The sequence below is a fragment of the Pistacia vera genome, unplaced genomic scaffold, assembly GCF_008641045.1.
Source record: "Pistacia vera cultivar Batoury unplaced genomic scaffold, PisVer_v2 Contig612, whole genome shotgun sequence".
Classification (NCBI taxonomy): Eukaryota; Viridiplantae; Streptophyta; class Magnoliopsida; order Sapindales; family Anacardiaceae; genus Pistacia; species Pistacia vera.
In genome coordinates, this window is record NW_022196460.1 from 130149 (window position 1) to 145873 (window position 15725).

A 15725-nucleotide genomic window follows, 5' to 3' on the forward strand; every position below is an offset into this window, starting at 1 on the left:
TTGATCAGCCATCATTTCCTTGTAGAAATGGACATGTCATCCTTTCCCCGCATGCTCGAGTTCAAGCAAAAAGAAATTCCAGATGCCCAACGACTTCGCTGGGCCCAATGGTTTTCTCGCTACCAATTCACTGTCAAACACATCAAAGGCAAACACAATACTCTTGCAGACTTGCTCTCCCGGCCCAAGAAATCTAAGCCCACTTTCCAGATAAACCTTACCACTAAAACCCCGTCCATTCCTGTTCTATGCATGATGAATCCTTTCCAGGATCAACCACCCGAAGTTCCGGCCTTACTTGAAGAAAACAGTTTAGACCAACGCCTTCCCCACCTTACCTCACAATATCAAATCCAAACCATCCACGCCACAGGTTTACAAACCCTTGGTGGAATACACTATCACCCTGATTATCCTTTCCTCACTCTTTTCCATATATCTGACCCACACACATTTACCACCCCTCTTTTGTACCTTCTTTGGTGTCTCCTTTACAAATACATTTTAGCCTTTGAATTTCCCCTTCAACCCATGGTTTCCTATTTCCAATCATACAACCCTTTCCAACGTCCCCCTGGTTTTCCTGAATTCCTGTTTCAGACTTTCCTTGAATGGTTTCATCCTCTCTCATATTGGAAACATCTTTTCACTCAACAGGAATCCCTCTGCACCAAACTTCATTTTCCTACATCCCATGTTATCTTTACTTTCCAACGAGATCATTACCTCACCACTGACCTCACCCATATTGGTACCATTAAGAAGTACCGCCTCCATATATTTTCCCTCCACACAGATTGGTCTTTCCATCTTCCAGACCTTAAACATTTACAGACCCATATGTGTCACATAAATAAATACATACCTCCATCCCTTTGGCCTCGCCATAATCCCTCTGAACCACCCTGGGATACACTTCCCCATCCTTATTGCCAAACCTTGATCACTGCTGTTCACGAACATGCAGATTTCCAGGCAGGATCTTCTTCAACTATCCGCCCAAATGTCAAAGATACTGTTCCAGTCTCCCAATATACTCAGCTCATTAACCATAGCCCCCCCCAAACACTTTATCCTTTGGACTATGACCCAAACCATGCGATTACCATCCCTGGCATACAGACTGATGATCCAGACCTTGACCTTGTTCTCAACAGTCCCGCCTATATACAGGCCCAAGCCCGCATGATCCAAGACTCCCAAGACCCATATTCTCCTGATCCACTCTGGTGGAAGACTCTTGGATACACTCACAACCCAATGGACTCAGACGACAATGAAGACCCAACCAGGACTGACACCTCATCCTCTGAATGACGTCATCCTGCTAATCTCACTCTCTCTCCAGATGCAGACACGTAGCCTCCACCGACTGTCGGCAACATCTTAGCCGTCTATCTTAATCTTTTGCCACTTGTATTTTCCTTTTATGCTGGCCAGATCTTGGCCTTCCACTTGTTGTAATATTTGTAATCCCTATGTATTACGTGTATGGTTTGTAATGCTTGTAATGCTTGCCCTTCTCCTATAAAAGGAGGCTCCCCTTCTTTCAGAAGGCAGGGAAGAAAAATAAAAAACCTTCTTTCTACAAATGTCTCTCTCTCTCTAAATTTCTTAATGCATTAGTTCTGTTAAAGATTTCTCCGGCCAGAAGCCCTCCTCCTTCACAGAAGTTTCTCGTTTTAACAGACACTCAGTTCGGCTCTGCCGCGGTTGTCTGTTAACTCCTGAATATTTTTGTGATCCTGGATGCGGCGTTTTGTGCTATTCATCTCCGCTGGTTCTACTGTTATGATAACTCTCCTACAGAGTTACGGGTGTTTTTTGGAGCTGGCCTCCTTGTCAGAATCTAGTAGAGGCCGCAGCTCACCGACCCGTCGTGGCTGATGTTTTTGTAGCAGCATTGTCCTACTGTAGGGTATATCGGCTGGAAACCAGTAACCGCCTTAAACGCTGCCTGGCAGCACTTGGCGACCTCTGGTCTAACAACGCCACGTACCCCGACGCGTTGCCGCATAGTTGNAGGAGAAGCAAAGCACTTCCCAACTTCTAAAAGAGCATTCCCTGCAGTTTCTCCCATTCCCAACCCCTTATAGAAAAAATAGATCTGAACAAAAAAAAAAAAAAAAAAAAAATCATCAAACAAAACGGAGAAAAGAACGGGACAACTAGGTAACAAAACCACAATAACAGAAAAATAGTGACAAGGAAAATATACCAGCGAAATTAAGATGCAAAAAGTGGATAGAATCGGATTACAAGTTAAAATATGAAGTGATTTGGATATTACTGCTTACTGAAAGAGAAGCAGGGGATCCAGAAGAAGGGGAAGGAGTGAAAAATCTAGTGATCAACAATCACAGTAAAAGTATGTTCAAGCAAATACGAGGAAAGATCTGGTTTTGGACTTTGTTTGGGGCGACTTAGTAGAAGAAAATCAAAAAGAAAAGTGTACTCAGAGATGTCTATAACAGAGGGTTGAAGTGATACAGGAAATTTGTGAATTGTGAATTTGTGATCTCATGTGCTCACTACTAACATTAACATGTGTGTTGAATGGTTCAAAACCAAATTAAAATTATTTTTGAAAGACTCAAAATGTCAGTCAACAAAGAAAGCAACCTGCCAACAAACTTTCTGCGTTATTCAGCAGATACTATTAAATCACCAAATCTATAAAAGTACAGTAAAGCAAAGAAACGCACCAAAAAATATGATAGATCAAATATTAATTGAACTGTTTCTTGCTTTATTTATTTTTATTATTTTTTTGAAGAAGAAAGATTTAGTAAATATCAAAAGTTTAATCTTCTTAAGCCAGCTGAAAAAACAAAACGTTGAAAGTAACAAGGCACTATCATGAATATTATGCCAAAAGTAGGTGTAAATTCCGCAATGAATAAAGTAAAAATGGACTTTGCCAAACTTTCTAATAAAGTAATAATACATTGAAGTGGTAGTCTTTGTCTTTCATCATCAATAATTGAAGAGAGCATACTGTTTAAGATTCCCTAACAGATATACATGCAAAGTAATCATATAGCCTAGTGTACGAATTTATGCACTAAATGACGTGATAAAATCCTAAATGTTGATTAATATTAAGTCAAAATTGATCAACGATCAAGATTTTATCACGTTATTTGGTGCACAAATTCGATATATTACCGTCGATGGCTGTATTATTTTCCATACATATATATCATCATCTTTCACTGTGTGGTAGAAGCAAACTGATGCATGCGACCAAAGTTAAAGTGATGACCACAAAAATAATTTAATGTTTTAGTTGGTTTCGTCCCTATCCACGTTCATTGCTTCCATTTCCATCGTTCCATGGAGTAAAATATATAGCTATAATGATAATGATTTAATTGGTTTCATCTCTGTTAAAGACCATATATATAAATATATATATATGAGTGGATTCAAATACAATTTTAGTCTAATAAGATAAATCCAAAGGTAAATTAAGTATGGTCCTGATGAAATTAATATTGATGTAGAATGATTAATACATCATTATTCTCTTCTCTGATCAAGATGTCTTGATATTAATTTTATCAAAAATCATACTCATCCATAATAATATCTTATAATTTAGATTTAATAGTACACGTCAAACATTATTATGTGATTACTTTTATATAAAAAAATAAAAAATAAAAGATTTGGTATGTGTCATTGTAATAATATTTATATATATTTGTCAATATCAATTAAAGCAAAACTTGGTAGTCTTCTAAGTTAGCTTAAAAAACAAAATATTGAAAGCAACAGACACAATCAATGAACATTACAAATTCAGATATATATCATCATCTTATCTTTCACTTACATTTTCATATTGAATATTTTATAATTTTAATTATTTATTTCAAATTCAGAATAAACATAATAATAAAAATAAGATTATAATTATTCTTAGCAACGATGATGAAATGATTAAATTTATGCTCATCAATGATATTTAATTTTCTATGTAAATATGTTCCTGTTAGAAACTAATTGAAAATAAACAACCAGCCCAGGGAGCAAAATCTAGAATAGAATTACAGAACAGAACAACAGTAATGATGCATGTGATTGACTGATTCAGAAAAATAAAATTAAATAATTAAATAATATATCTAATCTCTGATTGGTTACTTTCTTGACTTTGTGAACACATGGGCCCGGTTGATTCCTGGAACTACACGCCTCATAAAGAGAGGAAAGCAAAGAAGAGTTTTTTTTTTTTTTTTTATTGGTGCCGGGGGCCACTCGTGGCCGTGGGACTGGGAGACGAATCTTCGTTGTATACAGCTAGAGAGAAGGGCGGAAAGTGCAGATGTATTTTTGTCAATGTTTTAAAAATCAACCCAAGGTGAAACCGAGTAAAGTTGTTGGTCTTGAGATGATTGGTTTAAGCGCTTTGACTGGCGGATCAAACAAGTGACAAAATTTTTGAAATTTAGTAAATATATCTCTAAATATTATTAAGTTTTTATAAGTTTAAAATTTAACAAATACACCCAAAATACAAATCGATTGGCAATTGATTGACGACGGTAACACTCCAAATGCAATCACAATCGTCCCTTTAACCCATTCTCCATAAAATCTATCTAAGATCTAACCAAAATCAGGTCAATTTTGGCCAGATCTCACCAATGCCAGCGTCAGTATTCTAAGTCAGATCTTATCAATGTTTGTATTGATATTCTAGGTTAGATCTCACCGTTGCCAGCATCGAAAACGCTCACCATCACCTCGAAAATACTCTCCTCTTCCTTTTGACCAAAATTCCAAGATTGTGAGCTTTTTTCCTTTTTTTTTTTTTTTTTAAAGAAAAAAAGAAGTTAATCAATTTAGAGGTAATTTTAAATTTTAAGGGTTTAATGCCATTTCCCTCAGGTTTTATTGAATAAAATTCCCCTTCAAATAATATTTACCCTCTACCATCAATATCTATATTTCATTAAGATTTTTATCGTCACCCTTGATTTATTAATTTTACTTCCATATGCTATTTTATGTACATGCTATTGCGGTAATGTGTGTTTCTCTATGGTTAACTGAAAGGTGTAGATGTAAAAAGTGGATGGAATTGGACTACAAGTTAAAATGTTTCATTTGTCAAATTTTATTCTGAATACATTTTAGGATATGATTCTAAGAATGTTTTTGGGATATTTTCTAAAAATAATTAGAGTATTTTTAACCCCCTAAGTTTGTTGATTTAACTAAACACTCTCCACAATAAAAGTTTAAAAATTGACATAAAAACACATATCCACCCAACTATTGCCAATAGCCGGCCACCACCGTCGGACAATAGTCGTAAGCCCCCGAGATAGCTCATGACCGGTTAGATCTGGTCGGTCGTGCATTAATCTAACATTTTTCGGTCATATCTACTGTGGATCTAACTGAAAATAACTAGATCTACAACCACAAATCTGGTTGTTGACAATTGTTATATCTTGGCCATCAACAACCAGATCTTTAGTTGTAGATCTAACTGTTTCTAGTCAGATCCATGGTGGATCTAACCAAAAAAGGATAAATCGGTGCATGAACGGTTAGATCTAGCCAATCGTCCATCCTTATAGTGTCGGTGGCCAGCAGTGGCTACTGGCGGGTGATAGTGGCTTGGGTGAGTGAGAGTGTTTTTGTTAATTTTAAAATTTTTGTTAAGAAAGGTAATTGTTAATGTTTTGAGTTGAATAAAATATGATTGAATTTTAACTAGAAGTGTGAATATTAAAATAAATGCATCTTGAATATTGTGCCAAAAGTAGACGGTGTAAATTCCACAATCAATAATGTAAAAATGGACTTTGCCAAACCTTATAATAAAGTAATAATCCATTGAAGTGGTAGTCTTTGTCTTTCATCATCAATAATTGAACAGAGCACATGTTTAAGATTCTCTAACAGATATATATCATCATCTATCACTGTACAAATCACGCATCAATAAATTGATTTTTGCAAATGGTATCATAATCAATCTTTTAATGATTTGATTATTTCTATAATTATGTGATTTTATTTTATTTTAATCCCATGTGAAACATATATTAAATAATTCAATCCCATCTACAAAAGCACGTGATCTTGAAATTAACTCAAAGACTTTTGACTTCTACATAAATATTCACTTTTTCGATTCGCTAAAATAGCCTTGTTGTGAGAAATGGACATATTTTCTATTTCTCTTGATGGGGGGATAGAAGAGAGTGACAAAGAGAGAGAGAGAGAGAGGTTAATTTTTAGTATTTCTCGAATTAACTTTAGTATTGTAAATTCTCACAATATCTATAGTTATTAGTAGAGGTTCTTCAAGCTCTGGCATATAATATTTTACTTCAATTAAATTGTTTTTTTTTTTTTTTTCCCTAAACTTAAGGAAGATGAATTGTAAATATGTTTTAACGGATTGTGTATGGAGATATAATATCGTTTACAGCTTGAAACTTTAATTGCAGGACTTATAGCATAATAGTATGGGGATATCATATGATAATTGTTGTTTATCTCGATTTCTTTTATTATTATTTTTTTTGTGCGTGTAATTAAATAATTAATCATGAGCTGTAGAAATAATATTTCTTTAGAGTAAATGGTATATGTTTACATGGTCAATAATTGATTAAAGCAAACCGTTTAAGATTCCCTAACAGATATATATCACATTTTGACAGTTCATACGCTGGGAAACTGTTTAACATAAACAATAATTTCATTCATATATCGCCCAGATTTCAAACATTTGAAAGAGTAGCAGAAAATGATTTACAACACAAAACATTAATATATAGATAATAAATTATTTATGATTTAAGAGAGTATAATGAATAGGTATAAATTTTGCAGCGCTTGTGCCTGAGAAGAGATGATTGTTTGTTAAACAAATAAATAAAAAAAAATATATATAATTAAGTTCTTCAATTGACTTTTTTTTTTTTTTTTTTTTATTTGGTCGATCGTATATTGATCTGTCTATTTTTGTCTAGATCTACGATCAAAGATTTGGTCGATCGTATATTGATCTGGCTGTTTTCGACAAGATCTGGCTGTCGTTAATAACCAGATATCTTAGCCGTCGTTTGTTTGTCAACAATGACCAAATCTGGCTATCAATGGCCAAATCTATGACAGTAGATCTTGCTATTTTTTGTCACATTCACGGTATATCTGATCGGAAAATGTTAGATCGATGCTTAACCAGCCAGATCCAATCAATTTTGCATTATTCTGATAGATTCTGACTACTTTTTTGTGGTGATGGGTGACTGTCGACAATATTTGAATGGATAAAAGTGTTTTTGTCGATCTATAAATTGTTATTGTATGAATTATTTAGTTAAATTAACAATCTTAAAAAATTAAAAATAATATAAATATTTTTAGAAAATACTATTAAGAAATATATCAAAAACCTTCATCCTGTCCTATCGTATTAAAAAAAAAAAATACGATATTCTAACAATCTTACAAAACGTAGTGAATTTTCACAGGGGATTTAAATTTTCGCAAAGAAGATCTATATACAGCAAGAAACGAGGCAAAATTATGAACACAAAGCTTGGGAGAAGTGAACCCGTCACCCATCACCGCTTTGATTGGATGCAACATCTGGAGTTGAAGTTGTTTCAGTTTTCAATTTAATTAATATGAGAGAGAGAGAGAGAATTTCCCTAAAGCACGCCTGTTAAGAATTTAATGGGAAGGAAATATTATTAAAGTTTCAACAAACCTGTTAAGAATTTAAAAAATCAAATAACTCGAAAAATGAGACAATCTCGAATTTTGTTAACTGCATGTGAAAAGTCGATAAACCATGTGAAAAAGGACCAGAATATTACTAAAAATTACTTCTAGTAGACTCAAGGGTTAGCTAACCCATGTCAAACTAAATTTTTTTAATGATTAATGCACACAGTCGCACATGCCATGCAACTAGGCATATAGATAGAATATTAAATATTCAACCCAGTTGATGCATCAGAAATAATTTACAAAAATGGCATGTCTCGTGACCCACCTCAAAAACATCAAAAATTAGATTGGACGAGCTATGGAGCTTCTTCTTGGAAAGTGGGGAGAAGAGATATAAATCTGACTTAGTAGATAAAACCTTTATTTAAAAAAAAAAAAAAAAACACATTTATGCACTGATTAGGAACATGGCTGGCATGGCGGATTCAACGGGTTCAACAGGCTTTCATGGGTCAGGTTATAAATTTTCTATTCATTCAAAACCCTAGAAATTAGGATATCAATCAATAAAAAATTGAAGGTTGGAATGTTAGGACTTTTGAAAAGGAATTATCAGTGAGTAAAATGGTGATGACGGAGATGATTTACGGTGAGTGAATCGACCTGAAATTATAAAAATAAGTTGTTGGAAAAAGCCGTTGTTGTTAGTGATTGGGGAGGCTAGCAAGGGAGGGGTGACATAAATTTTGGTCAAGAGGCTAAGGAAAGTGTTTCCATGGTGGTGAGGAGTGTTGTCATCGTCGAAAATAAGCTTTATTTGCCGACATCAATGGTGATGTTTGTAGTGTTTTTATCAGATTTCAAACCTATAGGATTATATGTAATTTTTAAAGATATTTTTGTTCGATTTGGAATTTTTAGACACCAATCTGACCCATCCATCAAATTGGTTAAATTGCTTGATCCAAGACACGGTGGCTTAGCCAAGTCACTGCACCGGTCGAGTTTCAGAACATCTGGCGTTGTAGTTGTTTCAGTTATCAATTTAATTAATGAGAGAGAAAGAATTCCCCTAAAGCACGCCCTTGACACCAGTGAAGCAAGCATTAATGCTAGTGCTAAGGTGTAGTAGAAGGAAATATTAGTAAAGTTGTTCGTCTTTCAACATAACTATTAGGAGCGTTTGGTTAGAGGGTCATTGGGATTATTGAGGTTAAATCATCTTATATTACTTTATTATCATATTTAGTTGTTAAGTAATATAAGATACCAATAATCTTTAAATACCAATAGTGGTTACTATTGGTAATATTAAAGGTAATCTGATTACCTCGATTTTTTTAAGTATTCTAAAATTATTAGTGTTATCTTTTTTTCTTACAATTCTATCTCTTCTTAATAAAATTTTAGGACAATAATATCTTTATTTTAAAATTTATTTACATGAATATTGTTTTTACTATTTTAACCCCAATTAATTAATTTTTTGGACAAAATTACCCTTACACTCTAAACAAATTACAGTCTACCCAAGCCACCACCCTTAGTCACTTGCCGCCGTCGGGCCCCGATAACCACCGTCGTGGCCAACCATTGCCGCTGTCGGAATGGCGCACGGAAGGCCGAAATGGCCGCCATGCGTCGATATGTAAGGTTAGAAATGACCAGATCTAATCGTCAAAGGTTAAATCCGTAATCAATAATAGTTTAACCAGTTTATCAAAAAGAACTTTAATACACAAAAAATATAGTTCAAATCAAATTTATAAAATAAAATAAAAATAATTTTGAAATTTTTACGCTTAAAATAAACACTTCCAATAACTCAATGCAACCCAAACTGGAAACATCGACATCTCATCCCTATATCATATCAATAAATATATGAAAATTCGTATCATAGGGTGTCAGACCCACAACAAAATATAATTTTACTACAAAGTCTCATTAAAAAGTCTACACACATGACATGCAACTATGCATATAACTATACAACCCATGTGATGCATCAAAGATAATATATAAAAATATGGCATGTGATAAAACTATAATGACTATGGATTGGCTTCTTGTGTTCCACCTCGAGACACAAAAAATTGGACTCCATGACGAACGATGGTGCTACTTGGAAATTGAGAGGAAAAGTGAGGGAAAAAAGTGAGCGTATAAATTTGGATGAGTCAGTTCCACCAAATTTTGGAAAGTATTAACAAAACTTAATACAAAAATTTAGAAATTTTATGATAATTCAGGAGGTGTGTAATAATTTTCAAAATGAACGTTTGTAACTTAGTTATTAACCCACAAAATAAAATAACATGGGATAGAGGAATTGCTTCCATTCATTTCATGCTTCATGTGTTTCTCCGTGGTCTGCAAACAAGTTTTGGTGTTCCTTTTTTATATGCAGGGGGTCCTTTTTGATGGCTGCTTCATGCGTATATTTGTGCGACTGTTTTATTATTTATTTATTATTATTTTTTTTTTTTTGTTTTTGTCGCAAGGCCTGCTCTTTTTGTTCTATTGGTCTACCTGTTTTATGCCTCTGTGAGACTAGCTTGCTGGTATGTAAATTGTAAATCCTTATCTATTTGCCATTGGTGTTTTTGATGGGTCCTTGGGAATGTCCAGGATTAGGGCTCATAAACTCTTGTGAAGACTCCCTATCTTGGGGTCTCATTCTACACAACTCATAAACTCTTGTGAAGACTCCCTATCTTGGGGTCTCATTCTGCACAACAACAAACACCACCACCCCCCCCCCCCCGAAAAAAAAAAATAAAAAAAAAATAAAGGTATACGAATTGCCTTCGAAATATATGGTTTGTTGGTTGTCTTGTAGTGCTAAAATTGGAGGATACAAATTGTTTCATATAATGAGTTTAAAGTTTTTTGCTTAAGCCTCAATTATATAACATTCCAGCCTACTAACCTGACCATTCCAATGGTCATGTGCAACGGCTACTTTCTGGCTGGTGTATAAATAATTTGTCATCTTCTTTGGACAATCGAAAAAAAAGGCAAATCGTAAATAAACACACACTAACTTTAGAAGGGCCAAACGATATAATTTTAATAAACAATTTACAAATAACCATATCCCAATGCCCTAGTGAAACAATATAAAAACAATGATTACTGCTATGCTATTCAGTGGACTCCTTCAGTAAACGGCGTCTTATTGTGGGTGTTTTTAATAGTTGCCAATGACTATTTTGGTGTTGGATACTTTCACATCTCTTGGAGGGGAGAGATGAAATTAAACCTTCTACTTTTTTAGAAAATTTGCGCTGTTCTTCTCGCCGTTTCAACCAACGTGAGGTTTCGCCACTTATATTTTGGTACCTGGATCCGTAGAAGATGTATATAATGAAAAAAAAGAAAAGCATATTGACATAACTAACAATGGTTATCCGGTGGTAGTACATGTCCAGCCGACTATCGTTCAAGGTGTCTCTAAACAAGCTTTTGTTTGCTTGAAAAAAAAGTATGCTAAGGAAATTTCCAAGTCCAATAACAAACTCATTAATTTCGGATACATACTCCTTCCAAGGATCTTGAAACTGATCAACGGTGAATTCATCGAGTCCAGTCACAATAAACCCTTCTGTGAGACCTAACAAAAAGAACTGAGGAGAAAGCCAGAATATACTCATGGGTATAGTTTTATTACCATAATCAGGATCAGTGTCTGATAATCCAATTATTGTCAACCTGCGATGCTCAACCTGCCATCCAACGGAAGAGCAAAGTATAGATGAAACAATTCCACCCCAAATTCCAGCTTGTATAGCTGTTTTCTTTTTAGCTTATGGTATCCATTTTGAGTGGATTAATACCATTAACAGATAGGAGCCCATTCTCTTTGAAAGACTTTGAAGTATAAATAGGCAGACAGAAAATTGATCTAAATACTTCATGTCATTTCCCTGCTTGGGAAAAAAGGTGTTGCCTGTTGATAGTACCAAACCAACGACAAGAATGGTAGTCCACATGGGAATAATACTTAAAAAATGCTTTACTAACTGAACTTCTGACGCTGGGAAAATCCTGCCAAAGTTTTTCTGTTCTTCTTGACTTTGAGTGGAGGATTCTATAATGGCAACTGTGTCTAGCCCTCTGCGATTCAGAGAATTAACAATTTCAGCTATATATTATTATATATCATTACACATTTATTACTAAAATAAAATTACAAATTAAAAAAAAAAAAAAAAGGTAAAGTAGAGGAGTGAAGACAGGCAAGTATGATGTCTCCTCTAGTTTCTACTTATATGGCTCATTCTTTGTGTCAATGTTATAGACACGTATACACTGGACAGTGGTTAAATTAAAAGAAAAGAAGAATAGGGTATATTTACCTGAGCCAATTGATTTTCGGTGACAAATGAAATTTATCTTCATCATTATCATTATTGACATGTTGATTGGAAGAAGTAGGATGTCCAAGGATCCTTGGCAATATGAAGGCTTTGATGACACGGAAAATTACACTAAAACCGCTGCCAACACCAGCCAATTCTCTACGATGGTAGATACAAATACCGCACCAGAACAAGAAGCAAGCGCTTCCCATCAACGATGTTGCAATCAATAAATTTTTTTGCCATTGCCATTCATAAAAGAATGTTAATAAGAATGCAACTACTGCAGGAGAAAACGTAGTAACAAGCCACCACTTCCTATTCCAAACCCTTTTGATCCACACACTTTTTCGAGTCCTCACTCGACTCTCATTAGAGTTTGTTTTCGGTTCGTCAACTTTTAATTGATGAGAAAGCACTGGTTCTAACAGTGCCTCCAATCCAGCTTTACCCACTGCTAATAGTACTATTCCAATTATCACGGCTGTCGATTTATATAACAGACCCAATCCCTGCAACAGCCATTAGCTTAGTTATAAGTCCATATATATTAGCATAGGACATGCCACAGCATATTGCTAGGCCATGTTACTGTAAAGTTAAATACATTTTAGGTTAAGTAATATTTAGGTGCAGTAGAATCTAAAAGTAATATTTATGTCCTTATCAATTAATAACGGTTTAAAATGGCAAGTTATAGCATTTTATAAAATTAAAAAAGAAAAGGAAAGTGATTTTAATGTGTTTTCTGATTATATAATTCTTATTTTTTAATGAATTATATAATTAACGTGTTGTGTTTAAAAGCTTTATTACTAATATCATTTTGTTTCCAATACATTGTTGTTAGGGGTCTAAAACACTTTTTTATAATACCAATCCAAATTGTCCTAATTCAAACTTTAAAAATCTATTTTAAAAAAATTTGAGAGTTATCATTGAACGATAACCTTAAGAGTAATTTATGATATATAATATCGTAAAGGATTAGAGAAGAAATTAAGCCATTTTTCAAAGTCAACGAACTTACCAAAGTAAAGGAAATAGTTGACAAGATGATGACTTTTGTATGACCTAGGCGGGATTCTGAAATGTAAACCGCAACAATTCTCAGACACCCTGATAGTCCTTCCTGAATGTTCGTCAATATTGCAGCTTCCATGATATAAAATTCCATTTCGTCGGTGAAGTATGTGATGATATCACGCACTACAACGAGGTCTACCAATTTGTAGGCGACGTCCAAGACTGGAAATTAAAATAACCATTAGTGCCTTAGAATAGAGGGCGTCTAATCAAATTAATAATCTGCCAATACACTTTCTACTTCAACAAATATAATTAAGCTTTAGTGTATCAACAAGGCGTTGGATAAATCCAATGGTGTAAAGCTCAGTCCACTCAAAAGTTAAAAACATCGACCCCATTACATAACAAAGTCGCAACACACTTTCTCTCTCTCAAAAAACAAAACAGTGGAGACTAATCATAAACTTAACAGCATCAATCATCAATTTTAACTTCTAATTAATTATTTTAAAAGTCATCAGTTTTATTAACTTCCTTAGTAATTTCTATTGATCCGAACAAAATCAAATGTTTCGTTTACTTTTAGTTTGATGTTTATCCGTTTGTAACTCAGTTGTGTTCTCGTTTTGGGCTTCGGAACCATGTTAATATAAGCAAGCTATAGGTAAAGGAGACTTGATTAGCGGTGAAGATGGAGTAGCAGTAATAATATATAGGTAAAGATGCACAATTACAGTCTACACCTCACTTAGGCTTTGTACAAGTGGGAATGGTTAATGAATGCCCAAGGAAAAGGTAGAAAATAACAAAATATCATATATAGCTGTTAAAGCCGAATTAATTGTAGGAACTGATATCTTGACCCCATTAAACTTCTTAATAATTGTATAAAAATTATACAATAGAGTTGCAATACACACTTTCTCTCTCAAAAAACAATCATTGGAAAGACAGAGAAAGAATTCTAAATAACTGAATCAATGCACTCATATATAAGAGAAACTACATCAAGCACCGAAATAACAGCTTCAATCACAATATATATAAACCTATTTTGGCACTTAATAGATATTCAGCACTGGCAAATTGGATCATTTATCAAGTCATAGATTAGCTACTTTGAGGCCCGTGAAGGAACTATGATGGCCATGGAATATTGGTGGCCGTGTGACTGTGAACCGGTAATAGTGGTGCCGGAGGTTCTGTGCGTGGTGCTGGTAATGATAGAGTAGCAGTGATAAAAGACAAACACAATAGATAATATTTACTAAATTACTTGATATCCAGTACTGTTACCTAAGACAAGTGCCACTCCCATACGAGAAAGAATGCGATAGCTTGCAGAGATTATGAACTTGGAGAAGATGTGAATAAGCATCACGGGGTTGAACGAGTTGAGAAATCTCATCAATTGTTGTTGGCTAATGAAGATCATTTTGGTATGTTGCAAAAGAAATGACTAGCTAGGGATACAGAAGGAACCACTACAATAATTTTTTTTTCTATTTCTCTTCGGTTCCTCTCTTTAACCATAAGTTCAGCAGGGTGAAGTACGTATATTTATATAAGCAAGAGGCGGAAATTTCTTAACATTTTCACAGGACAAAATCACGTTGACTGTGGTCAACACAGTTATATTTATAATACCCATCACACCCCCTATAACTCCTGAAATCTCCTGGCCTCTGTAAACTTCAAAAACTACTAAACACACCCTCTACCGTTAAAATTATCGTTTAATTGGCTAATGGCTACTTAAGGGGGACAATTTCATCATTCAAATCAAATTATAGCACATAGCAGCGACTTTTCAAGGATATTTCACTTTTTCAAGATAAAAGTGTCCATTAATAGCCACATGTAAGGACAAGATAGACATTTTATTTTATAAGGGTATTTTGGTCCATAAATTTTTAATTGCAATTACTATTGTTATAACTTTCTTAAAGTTTTAAAATTTCTTTCCAAATATTGCCACATCAACACAGTTGCAAATTCATAGACAAAGTTGGTAATTTAATATCGGATACATATGCAAGGGCAAATAAGATATTTCAAATATAAAAAAGAGCCAACATCCAATTAAGTCAGAGGGAAGAGGGGAGAAATGGTGATTTTTAACAGTTGAGGGTCCGGTACAGTTTTTATGTGGGCCGAGTTGACCATCACAACAGTAGTCCATCACAACAGTAGTGAACAAATAGGGAGATACAAAAATCAAAATAATAGTAAACACACAGATATAAACACTCAGTGATTTTACCCTAGTTTACACAATTAACAGGCTACATCCAGCTAAGTTAATATTATTACAATATTGCCTCTCCTCTCTCGTTTACTATGAAAGTAATTTACACTATTGTTTGTTATCACTCATTATAAGAGAAAAATATGTTTATATACTAAGTTTAAAAGACTAAAATCTAATCTTACAAGGAATCATATTCCTAAGCCCAAACCCAATCAATACTGAATTAATAATCTAAGAAATTCTTCAACAGCTTTTCATTGAAAAGGCCCAAACTGCCCATGAGCCAAGAACCTCAAATGTGTCTACATGACCCATTAATGTTGAAGTAGTCGACAACTCCAACAAGTAGCATGGCCAAACCATGGGCATTGTTG

General features: G+C 34.3%; 1 protein-coding gene across 1 annotated transcript; it reads right to left on the reverse strand.

The window, feature by feature from the left end:
• Positions 1-10770: 10770 nt before the first annotated feature.
• Positions 10771-14585, reverse strand: LOC116110730 (protein NRT1/ PTR FAMILY 5.5-like). Its single transcript, XM_031396952.1, has 5 exons — positions 14397-14585; positions 13102-13319; positions 12069-12583; positions 11604-11826; positions 10771-11507 (listed from the first exon to the last, which is right to left on the reverse strand). Exons 1-5 carry the CDS (start codon positions 14533-14535, stop codon positions 10854-10856), a joined length of 1749 nt encoding a protein of 582 aa, XP_031252812.1. The 5' UTR covers positions 14536-14585; the 3' UTR covers positions 10771-10853.
• Between the last annotated feature and the right edge of the window lie 1140 nt (positions 14586-15725).